The 22593-nt window shown below is 42.1% G+C and overlaps 1 protein-coding gene across 2 annotated transcripts in view; it reads left to right on the top strand.

Moving 5' to 3' along the window:
• The window catches only part of FRMPD1 (FERM and PDZ domain containing 1), a 278358-nt gene extending 259112 nt beyond the window's left edge, over nt 1–19246 (top strand). For both annotated transcript variants that reach the window (XM_077475354.1, XM_077475353.1), the window contains one exon: nt 14808–19246. In XM_077475354.1, the coding sequence (XP_077331480.1) occupies nt 14808–16951 (2144 nt within the window). In that variant the 3' untranslated portion in view covers nt 16952–19246. The remainder of the gene's footprint in view (nt 1–14807) is intronic.
• The last annotated feature ends 3347 nt before the right edge of the window (nt 19247–22593 follow it).

The following is a 22593-nucleotide window of genomic DNA, read 5'->3' as shown; positions in this document are numbered from 1 at the left end:
TATGACTGAATTAATTACTTACCATAATATAAACAGAACCCCAGTCTCACTTCTAATATATTGGGATGCATTGAAAGCATACCTCCATGGTCTTCTTATTGCGCAGATATCAAAAAATAAGAAAAAATCTAGGCAGTGGGAAAACAATCTAGCTGATAACCCAATGAAGGCCGAATTCCTATATATAAATAATCCAAATGAAGATACTAAAAAACGAATGGCTTCATAGCCAACTACATTATGCAGCAGTGGCTAAGAAGAAGGCAGAAAATAAAAGATTCTTCCTACAACAACCATATTATGAGGAGGGAGAGGGGACAGGACACCTATTGGCAACTGCTGTAAAAGCTCAGCGGCCAGCATCATATATAATTGAAATACAATCATCTTCAAATAAGAGGACTGATACTAACCCAGAGATATTGGAGGTATTCAGGGAATTTTACCAGGCACTATATAAGAGTAAGGTATCTTACCCAGAGGAGTCACTGAATAGATTCTTTAATACTATTGATTTACCAAACATTTCAAATGATGAAAGGGTGGCTTTGGAGGGCCCATTAACGAGCTAAGAAATGCAGAATCTAATTTAACTAATAATAAAGCATTAGGACCAGATGGTCTTCCAGGGGAAATATATATAAAATATGGGGATGTGTTGTTACCCGAATTGCTTGAAGTCTTTAATTATGCCATGGAGGTGTGTTCTTTACCACCCTCTATGACTGAAGCAGTAATTATTGTCTTATTGAAACCTGGTAAGGACACAAATAATCCTGACTCATACAGTCCAATATCGTTGTTAATGTCAGACATCAAGCTGCTGGAAAAGGTACTGGCAATTAGATTATCAAGATGCATTTCAAAATTAATTCATTGTGATCAGTCGGGCTTTATTCCTAATTGATCTACAGTGAATAATATCCGGTGTCTATTCTTAAATCTACAACTTCCAACAGATAACATGGGAAACAGCTATACTGTCACTCGATGCAGCTAAAGCATTTGACATTATAATGGGTCTTTTTGTGGAATTGCTTAAAATGATATGGGTTTGGCCCTAGATTTATTAAATGGATACAACTATTATATAACTCCACAAGTGCAAGGGTACAGGTGAATGGATGCGTATCGGCCCCTTTTTCATTGACCAGAGGGACAAGGCAGGGATGTCCCCTATCCCTGCTTCTTTTTGCTCTGGCCATTGAACCACTAGCTGAGGCTATTCGTCTCTTCTTCAAATGTTGTGGGATTTCGTAGATCTACAGGCGAAGATAAGATAGCACTCTATGCGGATGACACGCTAGTGTTTTTGGGGTATAAAGGCCCATCCCTGTCCGCAGTTATGTCCTTAACTTGTTCCCATCCACACTATAGCCGAATGACGGCTACAGCATGGACCTACATTGCTGGGAGGCTTTCAATAGGCATCCTCCCCTTTAAGGCTCCCCACGCACTATGATCCAGGCCCCTTACCACGTGATCAGCTGCCAGCTAATTACAGCTAATAACGTGATGTAAACAGAAGATCGGTAATCTTTGATCACTGACTTCTGTGTAAGGGACATTGGTCCCGAAGAGGAAGAGGCCATATCAGTGCCCACTAGTATAAATCAGTGCCCCCAATCAGTGCCAACTATCAATGCCCAGGAGTGTCACCTATCAATGCCCACCAGTGGTGTCAATCAGTGCCTCATCAGTGCCACCTAGCAGTTCTGCCTACCAGTGTCACCTACTAGTGCCCATCACTGTCCATCACTGCCACCCATCAGGGCCACCTATTAGTGCCCTTCACTGCCACCTATCAATGCCCTCCAGTGCCACCCATCAGTGCCCACCAGTGCCGCCTTATCAGTGCCTATCAATGTAGCCTATCGGTGCCCATCAGTGCAGCCTCATATTTTTTCATTTTTTTTTAACAAAAAATTAAAAACCCAGAGGTGATCAAATACCACCAAAATAAAGCTCTATTTGTGGGGAAAAAAATTATAAAAATGTAATATGGGTACAATGTAGCATGATTGCGCAATTGTCATTCAAAGTGTGACAGCACTGAAAATTGGTCTGGGCAGGAGGGGGGTTTAAGCACCCAGTAAGCAAGTGGTTAATAGACTTGTATGGATCCTTTTCAGGATTCCATATTAATTTGGACAAGTCCATAATGCTGCTTTTGGACCCTGCGTGTTTCGTGCATCCGCACCAGGCTCATCAGATGACCCTAGTTAAATCATTTAAATATTTGGGAGTGATAATTACACCAAATATTACAGAATATACAGATAAGAATATACTCCCACTTTTTGTCAAATTAAGACAACTGCGCAAAACATGGAGTAAATTCCAATTGTCCATGGTAGGTAGAGCAAATTTGGTGAGGATGGTGTGGATGCCCCAAATGCTATATGTATTGCATAATTGCCCCATATGGTTGACGTTACGATTATTTAGGAATATTATCTCGGTGTGGAAGAGTGGAAAACCTAGAATTAAATTTGAAACATTACAACAATCCATAGATAAGGGGGGAATTGAGAAACCTGATGCAAGATTATCTACTTCACTTTTACCCCCTTCCTGACCAGAGCACTTTTTGAGATTTGGCACTGCGTCGCTTTAACTGACAATTGCGTGGTCGTGCGACGTTGCACCCAAACAAAATTGACTCTTTTTTTCCCCCACCAATAGAGCTTTCTTTTGGGGGTATTTGATCGCCTCTGCGTTTTTTTCGTTTTTGTGCTATAAACAAAAATGAATTTTTTTTTTTTTTTAAAGCAATATTTTTTACTTTTTGCTATAATAAATATCCCCCAAAAATATATAAAAAACATTTTTTTCCTTAGTTGAGGCCGATATGTATTCTTCTACATATGTTTGGTAAGAAAAAAATCGCAATAATGTATATTGATTGGCTTGCGCAAAAGTTATAGCGTCTACAAAATAGGGGATAGTTTTATGGCATTTTTATTATATATTTTTTTATTAGTAATGGCGGCGATCTGCGATTTTTACCATGACTGCAACATAATGGCGGACACATCGCACACTTTTGACACTATTTTGGGACCATTGTCATTTATACAGCGATCAGTACTATAACAATGCACTGATTACTGTGTAAATGACACTGGCAGGGAAGGGGTTAAACACTAGGGGGCGATCAAGGGGTTAAGTGTGTGCTAGGGAGTGATTCTAACTGTGGGGGGATGGGCTACTACTCACATGACAGTGATCACTTCTCCTGATGACAGGGAGCAGTGATCTCTGTCATGTCACTAGGCAGAACGGGGAAATGCCTTGTTTACATAGGCATCTCGAGTGTAGTGAGGAAGACCATCATTCAGCTTTGCATAGTGTGCAGCTAGAGTAGGGACAGCTCAGATAGTTTTGCTGTAGTGTAGTGAGACTGTGTCATTCATACATACATTAGTGTAGCGTAGGGACAGCTCATATAGTTTCAGTGTAGTGTAGTGAGACCGTGTCAGTAATCTTGACATTACTGTATAGCTAGAGTAAGGACAGTTCCGAAAGCGGCAGTGTAGCTGAACACATCTATTTGATTGCGTTATTGTCAGTTTAATGCCATTTACTTCTGTGTGCATTACTACCAGTTTAACGCCATTTACTTCTATGTGCATTACTGCCAGTTTAACGCCATATCGTTTTGTGTGGGTTACTTACAGTTTAACGCCCTATTGTTTTGCTGCATTACTGCCAGGTTAATGACATATAGTTCTGTTTGCATTACTGCCAGTTTAACGCCATATAGTTTTGTGCGTTACTGCCAGTTTAACGCCATTTACTTCTGTGTGTGTTACTGCCAGTTTAACGCCATATAGTTCTGTGTGCGTTCCTGCCAGTTTAACGCCATTTACTTCTGTGTGCGTTACTGCCAGTTTAACGCCATATAGTCTCATACCCAATTCCCACCCCCAAAATATGCTGTCTACCTCCTCCAACAGTTGTAACGCCCACCTTCTCATCCCAATTCCCCTAATTCCACAAGTCGGCCCCCCTCTTTCATGTGCCCTCTGGAATGCCCACTCAGTCTTCAACAAACTAGCCTCTATCAATGACCTTTTCCTCTCCAAATCCCTTAATCTACTTGCTATAACTGAAACCTGGCTCCAGAGATCTGACACTACCTCTCCAGCTGCCCTGTCCCACAGTGGCCTCCTTTGGACTCAATCCACCAGACCCAGTGGACAAAAAGGAGGTGGTGTCGGACTTCTCCTCTCCCCACAATGCACCTTTCAGGTACTTCCCACACCTCCCTCTCTTTCCCCTGCTCTTTCGAAATGCACTGCATTCCTCTTTTCTCTCCAGTTTGTCTAAGGGTCTCAGTTATTTATCGACCTCCTGGACCAGTGTCATGCTTTCTGGATGATTTCTCTGCATGGCTACCCAATTTTCTCTCATCTAAAGTATCTGCTATCATCCTAGGTGACTTTAACATTCCAATCAATGTTAATACTGCTACCACTTCTAAACTACTCAACCTAACCTCCTCTTTTAACCTAACACAATGGACACAAACCACCAGTCACTCCAACGGGAACACACTCGACCTCATATTCTCCCATCGCTGTACTCCCTGCAATTTCTCTAACACACCCTTTCCTCTCTCTGATCACAACCTTATCCTTTTCACTCTCTCCTTGTCTCCTACATCCCATGCTGTCAACCTACAAACCACTACCCGCAGAATACTTCGCAACCTCAACCCTTCCCTTCTTCATTGTGCTACTGATGTCCTTTATGACAAAATCGCACCCCTGTCCTGCCCAGACCTAACCACTTCCATCTACAACAACACGCTGTCATCCTCCTTAGATGTACTTGCTCCTCTTGTTACACGCAGAACAAGGCCCCGTCTGCCACAACCCTGGCAAACAGACGACACCAGAAGTCTCAAGAGACATAGCCGTGCTCTTGAGCGAGCATGGTGTAAATCTAAGTCCCTGCAAGAATTTACCCACTACAAATCTGCCCTTCTAAATACAACTCCTGCCTCCACACTGCTAAACAAACCTATTACAACACTCTCATCAAAACACTCTCATCCAAACCTCGTCAACTCTTTTCTACCCTTAATTCCTTACTTCACCCCCCACTTCCCCCACCCACCAACTTGCTTACCACTCAACAGATTGCCAACCATTTCAATAGCAAAATTGACACAATTCGCAAGGAGATATCCAGCATTCAACTTCCTCCCCTACCTAACACAACAGGTCCAACACCACGCTCAATACTCTCCTCTTTTTTCCCAGTTACCACAGATGAAGTTAATAAACTCCTCTCCACAGCCCACCTCACTACCTGCTCCCTGGACCCTGTCCCCTCACAATTACTGCTACCACCTTCCCAGTCTATCCTTAACTCCCTAACCCATATCTTCAACCTCTCCCTCTCCTCAGGCACCTTTCCTTCCCTGCTCAAACATGCACTGGTTACCCCCATACTCAAAAAACCCTCACTAGACCCCACTTGTTTGAACAACTTAAGACCCATCTCCCTGCTCCCGTTTGCCTCCAAGCTCATCGAACGCCTTGTCAATAACCAAATGAGTCGTTACCTCATGGACAACAACCTTCTTGACCCCCTACAGTCTGGCTTCCGCCCACAGCATTCTACTGAAACTGCCCTACTTAAACTCACCAAATGACCTACTAACTGCCAAAACCAATGGCCACTACTCCAAACTCATACTTTTAGACCCCTCTGCTGCCTTTGACACAGTTGACCACCTGCTCCTCCTCAGCAAATTAGGCTCCCTTGGCCTCTGCGATTCTGCTTTATCCTGGTTTTCCTCCTACCTATCTCAGCGCACTTTCAGTGTCACCTACAACTCCATCTCCTCTGCTCCCCTTCCTCTCTTTCTGCTGGGTTACCCCAAGGTTCTGTCCTAGGGCCACTCCTCTTCTCGCTCTATACCTCTTCCCTGGGCCAGTTGATAACCTCCCATGGTTTCCAATATCACCTCTATGCCGACGACACCCAGATATATCTCTCCACTCCTCAACTCACCCCCTCAATCTCCTCACAGATCTCAAATTTACTGAATGATATATCAGTATGGATGTCACGCCACTTCCTCAAACTCAATCTTTCTAAAATTGTGCTTATTATATTTCCTCCTTCACAATCCCCGTGACTTCACCATTAACATCAACAACACAACCATTGGTCCCTCCACACAAGCCAGGGTCCTGGGTGTAATCCTTGACCTTTCCTTCAGCCCCCATATCCAATCACTGGCTAAATCCTGCCGCCTTCACCTCTGCAACATCTCCAGAATTCGACCCTTCCTGACTAATGACACCACAAAGCAACTCGTTCACTCCTTGATTATTTCCCGCCTTGATTACTGCAACTCTCTCCTTAATGGCCTACCCTTAAAGTGGTTGTAAACCCTTACAACCAACTTTGACCTACAGGTAAGCCTAGATTAAGGCTTACCTGTAGGTCCAAGAAATATCTCCTAAACCTACACAGTTTAGGAGGTATTTGCCGAAACACAAGCACCGCTGTCTACGGAGCGCAGGCGCACTGAGCAAGCCGCGGTCAACGGCGATATGCCGCGAGTGGCGGTTCCCGTGCGCATGTACAACATCGCCCCCATCTACATCACCAACCTCATCTGCAGATATCGCCCAAATCGTCCCCTCCGCTCCTCCCAGGACCTCCTGCTTTCTAGCTCCCTTGTTACCTCCTCCCATGCTCGCCTTCAAGACTTCTCCAGAGCCTCTCCCATCCTCTGGTACTCCCTGTCCCAGCCTGTCCACCTTTAGGAGTTCCCTGAAAACTCATTTATTCAGGGAAGCCTATCCCACACCCACCTAACTGTCCCCGAGCCACCCCCATCAAATCATTCTCTGCAGCTATTACCTTTTGTACCACAACCCCCTCCCTTTAGAATGTAAGCTCTACGAGCAGGGCCCTCCTGTACCTTTTGTATTGTACTGTTATTGTGTTGTCCCCCCCTATACATTGTAAAGCGCTGCGTAAACTGTTGGCGCTATATAAATCGTGTATAATAATAATAATATAGTTTTGCGTGTGTTACTGCCAGTTTAACTCCATATTGGTTTGTGTGCATTACTGCCAGTTTGACGCCATATAGTTCTGTGTGTCACTGTACATTTGGTGCATTATATTACAGTATATTATAGTGTATCCATGGAGTGTGTCTATGTAGCTTGAGTACTCAAATTAAAGTGCACCAAACATCTCTTTACATTGATTAAAGTGCATCTACATACAGATTTCAACTTCTTCTTTACATTTGATTATAAGCATCGCCCCCTCCATCCCAATAATGTCTGGGAGGACAACAAGAAGACGCGGATGTTCCCTTGGCACTGTAAGGGGGCCAGCAACAAATGTGTCCACAGGCAAAAGTCGATGTGGTGGTCACTCCTCAGGCAGGGCATCATTTCCTCTGTTTAGTGAGTTTGCCGGTGCTATCCAGCCACAGCATGCAGAGGTGGTGGATTGGCTTACTAAACCTTCCTCATACGCCTCATCCTTTGTCATGCAAGCAGGGACAAGGGTGCAGTCCCCTGCAGTTGCCCTAGTGGATAAACCTGCCTCCTTGTCCACACCTGCTCCTGCCATGGCCCCAACATCAGCCATTGAGGAGTCAGCTGAGTTATTTGACCACAGCATCAGCCACTTGCTCCTTGATGATGCCCAGCCTTTACTGGATTCAGATGTTGTTTCTGAGGTTCAGGATGACAGGAACATGAACCTAGAGAGAGGGAGGAACACTGGTAGACAAATGGGAATTCATGTTCCCCAAGCCACAGCATATTGCCAAGTTGTCTCCCGTGGTAATGATGAAGATGGAGGAGATGGAGATTATGATGATGATGATGATGAGGTCCCTGATGCGACTTGGGTGCCAGATAGAGTGAAGGAGGAAACTGAAGGTGAGGCAGCACAACCCTAAGGAGGCCAACATCAACAAAAAGTAGAGAGCAGCCACCCTATTCCATCACATTATGCAGCTGTTATGTCCCGGCCCACTCCCCAAAGCTCAGCTGTCTGGGCATTTTTCAGCACATCTGCAGCAGATCGCAGTGTTGGTATCTGCAAACTGTGTCTCATCAAGGCACATCAAACATGGCAAAAACACCAACAATTTGGGTACCACATGCCTAACAAGGCATTTAACGTCCAACCACTCAGCCCTTTGGCAAAAGCCTCTAAAAGCCACACAAAGGGGGCACAAATCTGTCCCTCCTCTTACTCCTCCTCCTTATCCACTTCAGTCTGCCTCTGCTGTACCAAGTCATTACCTCTCAGCAGCCTCCACTGACAAGAATGATTTCTCTACCATCACGTGGAAGGGAATATTCTGGCATCGTTGGGTAAGGCAGTCAGCCGTAAAATCCACCTTACTGCTGACACATGGTCCAGCAAGCATGAGCAGGAATAATATACTTAGTCCACAGCACCCTGGGTAACGCTGCTTGCGACTTGAAAGGATACAGGACAGGGCTCTGTGCTGCAGCTTGTTGTGACCAAATGTCTCCATACAGCTAGTGGTGATGATGCCAGACCTGTGAGCTCTACTCCCTCTACCTCCTCATCCGCCACCTCCATGCCCTCCTCTGCAGAATTGTCCTATGAACATCAGGTACCCCCTAAGCATTCAAAGGGCTATTCCATGAGTCAGGCTAACAGGTGCCATGCAGTGCTTCAGCTGTGTTTAGGGGACAGGAACCACACCAGAGTAGAGATTCTTGCAGCTCTGCAGGGACAGGCCCAGAGGTGGTTCACACCACACCAGCTGGAGCCAGGAATGGTGATGTCCGTTAATGGCTCAAACCTCCTGTCAGGCCTTAGACAGGGAAAGTTGACACATGTGCCATGCCTGCCACATGTCCTCAATTTGGTGGTGCAGCATTTCCTAAGTACGTACCCAGGGTTGCAAGATGTACTAGAACAGACCAGAAGAGTCTAGCTATTTCAGGTGGTCATACACAGCCAGTGCTCGGTTGGCTGAAATTCATTGGGAATGCCACCTGCCCATAAACCACCTGATTTGTGACATGCCCACCAAGTAGTACTCGACTTTGGCAATGCTGCAGTGGCTATAAATGCAGCAGAGGGCCGTCAACGAGTACTTGTGCCAGTACAGCACAACAATGGGCTCAGACCTCGACTTTTTTTTCAGATGACAATGGCTGATCATTTAGGATGCATGCACTGTATTGTCACCATTTGAGGAGGCCACAAGGATGATGAGCAGTGACATTGCATGCATCAGTGACACAATCCCTGTTGTGTTTCTGCTGGAGCAGACTCTGCGTGGCATTATGGACAGGGCACTGGAGGCAGACCAGCAGGAGGAAGAGGGGAACTTCCTTTCCTCTCAAGGCCCACTTTATCCAGACACCATCATTCCTGTGTCACAGAATACACAGAAGGAGAGAGGGGAGGAGGATGAGAAGGAGGATTCTGGCAGTTCCAGATGCTGTCATCCTGAGTGACCCCGAGGAGTCTGCTTCTCAAGCCTCTGCAAATTTGAGGAGCGTGGGCAACTTCATGCTTCAAAGCCTGTGAAAGGACCCAGGAATACGTGGCATAAAGGAGAAGGATGATTACTGGTTGGCAACCTTCCTTGACCCCTGTTTTAAGGGGAAGGTCTCAGAACTCCTCCTATCCCCACAGAGAGTGCAAAAGATAAAATCTCTTGAGTACACGTTAAAGAGGATTTTATTAAATGTTTTTCCTGACTCCAGTAGGTTACAGTGTGGTGGAAAACGTTGTTTTGAGTCTTCTGTTGGTCAAGTGAGGAGCGTTAGAGAAGGCATCCGCCTAAGTGAGGCATTTTAGAATTTTTTTAGTTCTTGCCGCCCAGGGCTGTCAGCTTCCACATCCCATCAGCAGCATCTGCATCGCATAGTGGACGATTACCTCGGAGCCAAAACAGAGATGGAGAGCTTTCCAGCTGATGATCCACTGACTTACTGGGTCATGAGAATAGACCACTGGGCAGAACTTGCCCAGTATGCTGTTGAGTTGTTGGGCTGTCCTGCATCCAGCATGCTTTCAGAACGGGCATTCAGTGCTGCAGGAGGTTTCATTACTGATCATAGAACGTGCCTGTCCACAGACTCCGTGGACCATTTGACTTTTATAAAAATGTATTAATCCATCCTGGATTACCAGCTATGAAGCCCCTGATGCCGATGTCACTGATTAAGTCTTTTTGGCATGTAGAATCTCAGCAGGACTTCGAGGCTGCCTAGCTTTGAGGGTGTTCAATCATTTCATCTAGAAGAATATTTTTGGTATAGGTTTCATGGGCACAATTAACACCCAAAGACCAATTTTTCTGCACCTGTTTGACAGGTGCATATCATTGCAATTTTTTACAGCAAGGCCAATTCTTGCTTTCATCAAGATTACCTCTAAAGGGTGGGAAGGCACCACCAACACCCTAAGACCAATTTTTACTCACTCGTTACTTCTATCCAAAGTCAAAATGACACCAGAATTTATCCCAAAAATCTCTAATCTTGTTTCCGGTGCAAAATTTAATTTTTTGGGCTTTATAAATGTAATTATTGCTGCAGTAGATTCTAGACATGGTACAGATCTGCCAATTTACAGGTAGACAAAGGGGAGCCCCCAGGCACTATATTGGGAGGATTTTTTTATTTTTATGCTTTCACTTTAAAAATCAAAAAATCGCTGCTCATTTAAAAATGAAATTATTTACAAACTTTTATTTTATTGATACATGTCCCCCGGGGCAGCACCTGGACCCCATAACCATTGTATGCCCAATTACTTGCATATAAGCCTTCAAAATGGGTACTTTTGATTTTGGACATTCGGGACCCATTGACTTTAATGGGGTTCGTTATTCGGGTCTAAACGCGGGCATAATATTTTTGTATCAGTTATATGAAGGGGATATTTTACTTTCCTTTTAATATATTAAAAGCCTGCTATCAATTAACGAGCAATAGGGGTTATTTACGAAAGGCAAATCCACTTTGCACTACAAATGCAAAGTGCACTTGAAATTGCACTGAAAGTGCAGTCGCTGTAAATCTGAGGGGTAGATCTGAAATGAGGGGAAGCTCTGCTGATTTTATCATCCAATCATGTGCAAGCTAAAATGTTGTTTTTTATTTTCCTTGCATGTCCCCCTCAGATTTACAGCGACTGCATTTCCAAGTGCACTTTCAGTGCAATTTCAAGTGCACTTTGCATTTGTAGTTTGCACTTGTAGTGCAAAGTGGATTTGCCTTTAGTAAATAACCCCCATTAACTTCTACCAATATCTCCAATTACGCCATGCATTACAAATTCAAAGCGCAAAAATCCAATTACAGTATATACACTCTAAAATACTATCAAAGGCAGTTTTGGTTACCTGCACAAAATGAGGATTAATAGGAGACTTTTACTCTAATTTACAAATAATAGAGAATACTGGAAACAAAAAAATAGTTTTGCCCGGTGGCAAGGGGACATAGAGGATCTAGATGAGGAGGATTGACACGTACCCTGGAAACACTTCCCAGGACATCTCTCTTGCTCTCCCAAAGGTTAACTCAGCTCTTAATCATACATAGGGCTCAATACACCCCACAAAAACTCTATGCTTGAGGAAAATATATAATACCATTATGCCCGAGATACTCTCTATTTAATGGATCTCTTATCCACATGCTCTGGCGATGTCAAAAGCTTCATCGTTACTGGAAATTTTTTTTTTTAGCCCTAGATTTATTATGCTCTACTGAGATAACAGGGGCGCCCAAACTTGCACTACTGGGAATAATCCCAGATGGAGTGTTACCAATAGAGATGCATACTATGTGGATAAGATCCTTATATTTAACACGTAAAGTTATTTTACAAAAATGGTCATCTGCTGATCCTCCAACCCATAAACAATGGGTTGAGAAATGTAACTATATACTTAAAAGAGAAAATTGAACATATAAGCATAGAGGTACACCCCAAAGGTTTGCTAAAATATGGTCATGTTGGATAGAACCTAGAAATCAACTATATGATGGTTTACCTCGTGGAAAGGAGTGAAGGTAGAGGAGATAGATGGGATCAAAGCGCAGAGGTGGAGGGGTGAGGAGTAGAAGAGAAGAAATGAGTACCTAAAAGAAAGATAATTTGATGCTGCATAGAGGAAGTTGCTATAGTCTGATGCTTGATATTAGGGGTGAACAATTCGATGTGAAAAATGTATCCATAGCTCTATATAATATTTTGTTATTATGTTTTGTTTACTGTATGCTAAGCTATTTTAGTCTGAGAGGTGCAAGGTTTGTTTGTTTTGTGTCCTTTCCTATTTTCAATACTTTATGGATTAATTTGACATAATATATGTAATTGAATGTATTTTCTTTTTTTTCTTCGGGGGGGGGGGGGGGGGGGGTATTTATCCCTATATTATTTAAATATGGTTATTTGTTTGCATGTATGTTTAATAATAAAAATTTGATTTAAAAAAAAAGTATTCATATGCCTGTGAAATTTTCCACATTTGTTACAACCACATACGTAAATTCATTTAATTGGGATTATATGTGATAGACCAACACAAAGTGGCACATAATTGTAAAGTGGAAGGAAAATTATATATTTTTTACAAATAAATATCTGAAAAGTGTGGCGTGCATTTGTATTTAGCCCCTTTACGCTGATACTCCTAACTAAAATCTAGTGGAACCAATTGCCTTCAGAAGTCACCTAATTAGTAAATAGAGTCTACCTGTGTGAAATGTAATCTTAGTATAAATACAGCTGTTATGTGAAGCCCTCAGAGGTTTTTTAGAGAACCTTAGTGAACAAACAGCATCATGAAGGCCAAGGAATATACCAGACAGGTCAGCGATAATGTTGTGGAGAAGTTGTACGCAGGGTTAGATTATAACTTCCATTTGCAGTTTGGGAGAAGCCATGTGGGGGACACAGCAAACATGTGGAAGAAGGTGATCTGGTCAGATGAGAACAAAATTGTGGTGGAAATCTAAGACTGCACATCACCCTGAACACACCATGAAACATGGTGGTGGCAGCGTCATGTTGTGGGGATGCTTTTTTTTCAGCGGGGACAGGGAAGCTGATCAGGGTTAATGGGAAGACGGGTCGAGCCAAATACAAGGCAATCTTAGAAGAAAACCTGTTACAGTCTACAAAAGACTTGTAACTAGGGTCGAGGTTTACCTTCCAGAAGGACAACGACTCTAAACATACAGCCAGAGCTACAATGGAATGGTTTAGGTCAAAGCATATTCATGTGTTAGAATGGCCCAGTCAATGTCCAGACCTAAATCCAATTGAGAATCTATGAATCTATGACAAGACTTGAAAATTGCTGTTCACAGATGCTCTCCATCCAATCTAAGAGAGCTGAAGCTTTTTTGCAAGGAAGAATGGGCAAAAATGTCACTCTCTAGATGTGCAAAGCTGGTAGAGACATACCCAGAAAGACTTGCAGCTGTAATTGCAATGAAAGGTGGTTCTACAAAGTATTGACTCAGGGGGGCTGAATAGAAACGCGCGCCATATGATATAATCATTAATTATATTTAATCATAATTAATATTTATATGTAATAAATGTTGAAAAACATTTATCATTTTCCTTCCATTTCACAATGATGTGCCACTTTCTGTTGGTCTACCACATAAAATCCCAATTAAATACATTTACTTTTTTTGGTTGTAACATGACAAAATGTGGAAAATTTCAAAGGGTTATGAATACCTTTTCAAGTCGTTGTACATGGCAAATGTGTCTTTTTTCTGTTTTACTCCCAAAGTACTTGGTAAATGATGATGATCTAAAGGCTTTCATGGATGGTAAATAAAATAATAGTTATTGCAGTAATTTTATTATTTATTTAAGCCTAATGCCGCGTACACACGATCGGAATTTTGGTCGGAAAAAGCACTGATTGTTTTCCTGGCGGAATTCCGACGGGATTTCACTCAAGCTGTCTTGCATACACACGGTCACACCAAATTCCGACCATCAAGAACACGGTGACGTACAACACGTACGACGGGACTAGAAAAAGGAAGTTCAATAGCCAGTACCCAATAGCATCCATCTCGTAGTTGAATCTGAGCATGTGTGAGTTTTTGCTTGTCGGAATTACATACACACAAACGCATTTTCAGATATGAACTTTTTCCGACCGAAAAATTGAGAACATGCTAACAATCTTTTGCTGGCTAAAATTCGGCCAGCAAAAGTCCAATGGAGCATACACACAATCTCATTTTCCAACCAAAAGCTCTCATCAATCTTTTGCTGGCCAAATTTCCGATTTTGTGTACACGACATTAGACCTCGTTCACATGTGTTTTCTGCATTGTATACTCGTGTGAGGGCCATGTTTGAACGATTGGGGATGCACAGGTGTCCTGTGCATCCCCGTGCAGGCAGTCATATTCATGTCATTTGGGACTCATCGGATGCACAGACACAGCTGCTGCTCCCAATTTGACAACCATGCCAGCGCAGGCATGGTGGGTTTAACACAGACAGTGTGTGCTTGGGGACATGCACCTGCACCCACACAGATGCCAGATTGGGAGCAGCAGTTGTGTCCATGCAGCTGCTGCATTCCAATTGACATGAATGGGACTTCCTGCGGGGGGATGCACAGGACACCTTGCACAGGGGTACTCTTATTTATGCCCATGTGAACAAGGCCTTATTCTAATTGATATTCAGCCTCAATTTTTTTATATTTTTTAATTCACATTTTAGAGTTTACAGCACACAACTCAAGTTCTTTCTGTCTTTTGCAGGTGCACAATTGGAAACATCATTTCACTACCCAGATAGTGCATCAAGTAGGTCAAATGAGGAAAATTCTTCTGAGAAATGCAGAAAAGAAAAGCCTTTAAAGAAACCATCAAAGATGTTACGGAAAAGAAGATCATACTTGCAGACAGACTATACCTCTCAGGTCACATTTCCTTTGTCCCCATCCAATTCTTTGGAGAACATGGACCATGTATGTTGCTTTGAAAAAGAATCTTGCCTTCCTACAGAGTCCCATTCTCCTACAGTTTCTTCATTAAAAGATATTGAGGCTGAACCAGCTCTGCTTGAAACTAAACCACTTTTACGCAAACCCATTTTAAAGTCCAAAAGTAGAACACATTCACCAAACCTAATGGAAATGGAGCCTGACACCATGGAGACCAAGTCAGTTACTGAATCTGTATCATCTTCCATATCAGCTATACGTTTTAAAAGTGACTCTGGAATCGTAGAAAGACCCCAGAATGGTAAACATGGTGTCCATGGATGTAGTAATGCAGATAACACACCCAACTGTTATATTTCTGAAGAAAATGGCCGAGTTAGTCCATCTCAAGTATCACTAGAGCTTGACAACACTGATATTTGTGGCCTCTCACACTTTGCCTTGGTACCTGATGATGATCACTCTACAGAGGACTTAACAAGACATACAGAGGACATCACAGGTGATGCTAAGGTTGTATTTGGAAACATATTTGAAAATGAAGTAGAAAAGGAAAAAAACATTGTTTCTATTTTGTTGTCCACTCCCAATGACAGAATGTTACCATACATTGCACAATCAGAACCTCCCCAACAGTCCAAGCACAAACCAATCAAAAAGGAGTTGATGAATTCTGAAGGAGACATTTCAGAAAAAGAAACAGTTGGTGATGAGAGTTCTCAAAGTTCAAAACCACGAAAGTTGTTTAGTTTTGCAAGTGCTACAGACTTACTTTCTGAGTTCAAGGGAATTGCTGACCTTTTTACCAGTTTTCCTATAAACTCCTTTAAAGATGGAGGGGTTGCAGTAACCAAAGGACCACCTTGTGAAGAGACAGTGCATCTCTTAACAAACCAAGAGCCAGACTACCAAACATCAATGGACTCAACAGATATGACAAGGAATTCCAATGAGAGGAAGGGCTGCTTCTCTCCATCGGTGTGTTCCTCTGGTACAGCAGGGGATACTCTGGAACTCTGTTATGATGAAAATCATGAAATAATAGACTCATGTGCTGAAACCATAAGCACAGATAAAGGCTTTGAGGGACATTTACAAAAAAAAAAGAACTGCATTTCAGAAGCACAGTTATTCATACCAAAAAGTCCAGATTCTGGTAGCAACAGTATTAGGCGAATGGAAGTATTAGAAAACAGGTGTGTAGATCTTTATGATTCAGAACAAAAGAGCCCTAAGATCTCCAAAGTAGGAAGCTGTAGCTGCCATTTATCGTACGCCAACTGTTTTCGCCCTATAGACAATGATGCCGAGGATGAACTTATTGACTTTGCTGGAACTGTATCACCATCACCTAGGACAATACCACCCAGATCTGGAAATTCTTTCTTTGGAAAAAATACTCTTTCTAGCAAAAGCTCACCCTCTATAGAGCACTGTGAAGCTCTGGATCTCTTAAGAACCAGAATACACGATTCCCCTATGGGCTTCGGCAAGCTGAAAGACATTGTCCTGGATCTTCAAAAAATTTTAGAGGAATATAAAAACAAGCGTAAACCACATGCAGAGAACAAATGTGCTGCTCTGTTCTCAGAACAAAAATCTAGTCTTTGTATTGTTTCTCGGAATGTCATGTCAGCATCACAGAATGTGCTTAGACCAAACCAAACTTCAGAGGAGATTTACCAAGCTGTGGAAGAAACATTCTACAGTTTAGTGCACATGACAGATGTGTGTCTCCAATTTTCCAGTTGTATGAAATGCAACAAAAGACAAACTGATGTCCAGACTAATCTCTGTGATTTAATATGCACATACCACCAGTTTGTACAAGCAGCTAAGAAGGCTGCTGAGAGGGAAGACCAGGAATTGCATCTCAAACTGCTTTCTCGCCAGTGCACTGCACTTACTGCTGCTATTTTTTGCCTGACTCAGCAATTTAGGACATTAATATCCCTATAAAATAAGATCAGTGTTTCTCTCTCCATAATGTGTCTATGAAAATATTTTCATTGACACTAGAAAATCACTTAAGATTTTGCACAGGTTTGTGTTGAGAAATGACTGTAGAACCTACAGCTTGAAAAAATTTGTTGGACATTTGCACTATAAAAATAAATTACCACTGATAATGTGTTTCCCATGTGTGGCTGCTGTTGGGTTTGATAAAATTCTTACTTTTATTCAGCCAGCACACTACAGCAGAGCTAGGTACACGCGGGCCAAAAAAAATTGTCAGTTCAGCAGACCCTCGTTCGATATCTCTCATGCCCTGAGACCAGCTTCTGTCAAACAAGCATGCTCATCGATCGTACCCAGTTAGCGCTTGCAGCCATTGGCTGCAAACGTTAACCAGTGTGTTCTGGCAGGGGGGCAGCCCCCCCATCAGAACACAGTAGCTCAGCAGGGAGATCACCACAGTAAGACCGGATGTGTTAGTAAGGCAATCTGTAAGTTTTTTTTTCATTTAGCCCCCTGAGTCGAAAAGAAAACAGAAACTTCCTGTCTGTACCCGGCACACACCTATCTGGCGTTGAGAGGTAAATTTCTGGCTGGAGTATAGTTCTCACTAGACATGTGCAGAGTGAAATATTTTGTTTCGGAATTTCGTTTTCGTCCGAAAAATTAATTTATTTAGTTACTCCCGAAATTCGTTTTTATTTATTTTGTTTTTCGTTCAAAAATTGCATTCGTCCGAAAATCCACATGAATTACGGTCGAATCTGTCTTTGAAGGTTCATGGTGTCTGTCGAATGTATAAAGAAGATTTGACAGAGCTAGTATATAGCATACTTCGTGTGAACTTTAGAACCCTATTAAAGTCTATGGGACTCCAACGTTCAAAATCTAAAGTGCTAATTTTAAAGGCTAATATGAAAGTTACTGTCCTAAAAAGTGTCTGGGGACCTGGGTCCTGCCCCAGGGGACATGGATCAATGCAAAAAAAAGTTTTAAAAATGGCAGTTTTTTCGGGAGCAGTGATTTTAATAATGATTAAAGTGAAACAATAAAAGTGTAATATTCCTTTAAATGTCGTACCTGGGGGGTGTCTATAGTATACCTGTGAAGGGGCGCATGTTTCCTGTGCTTAGAACTGTCCCTGCACAAAGTGTAATTTCTGCAGGAAAAAAATTCCTTTAAAATCACTCGCGGCTATAATGAATTGTCGGCTCCGTAATACAGAGAACACTCATTGAAAGTCATTGATAAAAAAAAAAAATTATTAATTTTATAAAAAGCGTGGGGTTCCCCCAAAATCAAATAACCAGGCCCTTCAGGTCTGGTATGGATATTAAGGGGAACCCCGTGTCAAATAAAAAAAAATTGACTTGGGGTCCCCCTAAAAATCCATACCAGACCCTTTATCCGAGCACGCAACCTGGAAGGCCGCAGGAAATGGGGGGGCGAGAGAGCGCCCCCCCCTCCTGAACCGTCCCAGGCCACATGCTCTCCTCCAATCATAGAATGCCCTGTTTTCATTGAAAAGTATAAGTTTTCTGAATGGAAGCGGTGCAAAGTAAGTGATCTGCTGTGAGAAATATACTCCAACCGGAACTATAATTCTCTGTACCTGATGTATAGTGCTTAATGTAGTGTGTGGGCTGAATAAAAATAAGATTTATACCAAACCCAGCAGCAGCCAGGCATGGGATACAGTTCATTTGTCGTAATTTATTTTTACACTGCAAGTGTCCAAATACAGTTTTTGGCTGGAGTTAAGCTTTAAGCCCCATAATATTTCTAAAGAAATGGCAGCCAATGTATATTTTATTCACACCTTCCACATCCATTCTGTCTAAATGCACACTGGCAACTGAGGCCATATAGCATAACATTTAGGCATTTTTCCCCACCCTGGAGCCAGAGGTGCTGCGTACAGCCACTCATAGAAATCAGTGGTGGGTATATGTTCATACGTGTGTAAACATGTGCATCCGTATGGATGTACAATCCCGGACACAGACAGTCTGCATCCAGGGTCATACATCCATACACATTATTGTGTTTGCGCAAGCACAGGTGTATACCCGCAAACAGGAGGTGGCTTTACACTGCACCTGTGGCTCCCTGGCAGGGAAATATCCCCACATTTTACGTTGCATTGCCTTAGGCACCTATGTGCAACATGATGAGGTTGATCTGACAAGGAGTACATTTTAATAAAGGAGCACATCATACTCCTTTATTAAATCACTGCCTGTGAGTAGTACCTTTAATAGCTAACCTTATAGAAGCTGCAAGCTGTGTCTCAAGGCACGGGGGGGGGGGGGGGTTTATTTACTAAAGGCAACTCCACTTTTCACTACAAATTCACTGAAAGTGCACTTGGAAGTGCAGTCACTGTAGATCTGAGGGGGTCATTCAAGGAAAATAAAAAAACTGCATTTTTGCATGTACATGATTGGATGTTAAAAATCAGCAGAGGTTCCCCTCAGATCGAAAGCGACCGCACTTCCAAGTGCACTTGTGATGCACTTGTAGTGGAAAGTGGATTTGCCTTTAGTAAATCAACCACATAGTCCCTTAAAATAGGTCTAAACCCAATCACTAAAAACTCATATAAGCTTTAACAGTATTTTTTGAAAAATGTAACCAATAAACTTATGCTGCATGAAAATAGTAAGGGTTGTATTTGTAAAAAATTTGCATAGCAAGTCACCCATGGAAAATACATGTACATTCGTTCTGTGTGATTGGGGAAAAAAATTGATGTTATTAGCTATTTTCTGTGCTGGTTGAATGCATTTCATTTATTTAAATTTGAAAATACTGCATTTGGCCACTGGATGTCGCTAAGTACCATTTGAATTTCCAATGATATTTAGTGTCATATAGTGACCAAAAGTAGTATTTTCCATTTTAAATCAATTGAAGTCATTCATACAGCACAGGGAATAGTGAAATAACGTGTTTGTTTTTTGCCCATTCACACAGAATGAATGTACATGCACATTCACTGGGTGACTTGCAATGCATATTTTTTATAAATACACTCCATAATTTTCCTTTTCAAAGTTCCCCCAGTCATACATAAGGCTCTGTGTCCACCATGGAGGTGCAAATGAACGCATTTGCTTTTTTGCGCTTCTCCACATGTCGCATTCAAGACAGCCCAATCATTTCAGTGGGTTGCCCTATGTGCAAGAAACGCACTAAAAACTTGCCTGCCTGCACTATTTAAAAAATGGTGCCACGCCAAAACGTATGTTTCTGTGTGTGCATTTGAAAAATGCGTGGGGGGGTGCTGATTTTGTACGTGTTCTCGCAATGCACTAGTGGGAATGAAGCCCGAAGCTTGCCATAGATGGATCTAATCCTTCCTGCAGATCCATTGTGTTCTCCCGGGCCAAGAGAACACACAGTGATTATTGCTGGCGGCTATAGCTGCTGGCAATAATCGCATTCAAAATCCAACAGGCTGGTTGTACCCAAGTTGATCAATCAACTTGGGTACAATCAGCCTGCCCATACATGGTTTGAATCCCTAATTCCCTCGGCTGAGATTCGAACTGTCTATTTTGACATACCCTTTGCTTGCCTAGAACTTCAGTGGTGCAGTCAGATGGAAGCATGAGCTTTGCATTGAGGAGTGCTGTACAGAGAACACAGATTTTTTTTTTTTTACTAAAACTAGAGAGTGCAAAATCTGGTGCAACTCTGCGTAGAAACCAATCAGCTTCCAGGTTTTTTTGCCAAAGCTTAATTGAACAAGCTAAAGTTAGAAGCCAATTGGCTACTATGCACATCAGCACCAAATTCTGAGTGCACCAGTTTTAGTAACTCTACCCCACTGCACTCATACAGATAGCAGGGGTCCTTAGACAGCAGCCTCCAGGCTAACAGTTTTCTTGCTGGGACTAGGGGAACTTTGAAAAGCGTGCAAGCCTGAGTTTATTGGTCACATTTTGTTCTAACATATAATTTGATTTTAATGTAATTTCAAATCGAAACTAATATTGCAGCTTTCATTAATTAATACCTGATGAGTCTGCCATTAAGATGTTGGTTTGCCTCCTGTTAATGAGTGACAACTCTTTTTCCATTGTGGTCCTGCATTGTCATCTTATCACATGCACGGCTTGAAGCCACAAGCTGCCATGATGACACGTATTGCACAGATTTGCTCCATCATTGTCATTATCAGGAAGCCACACCAGAACAGTGATGTGCAGCTGACACTGGATTGAGTGCATGTGCATGGGAAGTGGCTGGAACCGGCTGAAGGACATTAGCAGCTGTGAGATAAAAAAAAAAAATAGTAAAAACACAATTTTACACAATGCTTTGGCAAACTAAATTTGGGCCAGTTTGGACTTAGATCTACTTGAAGCAGCCAGGTGGAGACTTGTGACTTTGGCGTTTGTTATTTCCACGACAGTCAGCTATTAAAGACTAACTCTACCTAAAGCAGATATTGCAGTTACACGCGGTGGCTGGAAAGCTAAAACACATTGTGTATAGCTCTTGGTGTCTTCAGTGGCAAGGTATCCCCACTATAGTTCCATCCAACTGCCACAATCATTACAGTCAGGCATCAATGTCATGCCCCCTTAATGGACTGTCTATAAAAAGTCTATATAGTGTATATACTCTCAAATATACACTAAATAACTTGGAAATGCAACTGCAAGAGAGTAATTCTTTAATTTTGCGTTAATGGGTAAGGCAGATAACATCTAACATGGGAAGATCATACCACTGGAGTCTCAGATTGATAGAAGTTGGACGGTAATTTCAACTCACCGGTGCCCTCCCGAAACTTAAATGCCAATTTTGGTTAGAGATACCTTTCTTGCTAACCCACAAAAGTAATATTTTTTGGTATGTCTTTTGCATATGGGTATGTTTTGCACCATTTGTGGTTTGCTTTTTAAGCAATAATTTAGATTTTTTTTTTTTTACCACAATTGAGTAAACTAGGTTCCTTGAAATATAATCATTTTTCTTACAAATGCATTCGTACTGGGCAAACGAGCCTTGGACACAAATCATTTAGATTCATGCTTATTCTGTGGCTAGATTACTCAAACTCAATGGTTAAATAAAAGTTGTGCTAACAGTTTGATAGGCGGGGTTGAAATCACCTTGAGAAACTGCTGCTTAAATTACCTTTAATGTTGGTCATAAGGCCAAAAACCTGGGCATTTGGTCACATATCTTTTAAAGGGAGGTTCAACCTTAATTCTAATACTCCTCCTAAATAGGAGAAACCATGACCCAACACCTAGGTTTTTATGTATATGATCAGCATAGGATGGAGATAGCTTGGAGATGCTCTTCTTTTACTCTTTGTATACGGCAACAGGAATGGTTATACAGTCTTATGTTGACTTTTGAGAATGGGTCAGTTGTCACAGGTATTTTTGTTCTGCTTCTGACATTTTTACATTTGATGGATGTGGATAGCAGTATTCGAGGACTGAATTCGATCTTACAGAGCTATGTGCACTTGTATTTATTGCTGCTTTTCCCATCCATCACCTTCCTTTGCTTTTATTCCTCCATGTAAAATTCAATGTGTATATATCTCAGATGTATTGTCAAAAAGATAGCAAACACACCTCAAACCTGATGTAAAATGCAGGCCACGTTTCCATGTCTGG

Source organism: Lithobates pipiens, unplaced genomic scaffold, assembly GCF_037356315.1.
Source record: "Lithobates pipiens isolate NorthernLeopardFrog02 unplaced genomic scaffold, aLitPip1_a1.2 Scaffold_13, whole genome shotgun sequence".
Taxonomy (NCBI): Eukaryota; Metazoa; Chordata; class Amphibia; order Anura; family Ranidae; genus Lithobates; species Lithobates pipiens.
Note: the sequence above shows the minus strand (reverse complement) of the source record. Positions and strands in the feature narration are given on the sequence as shown.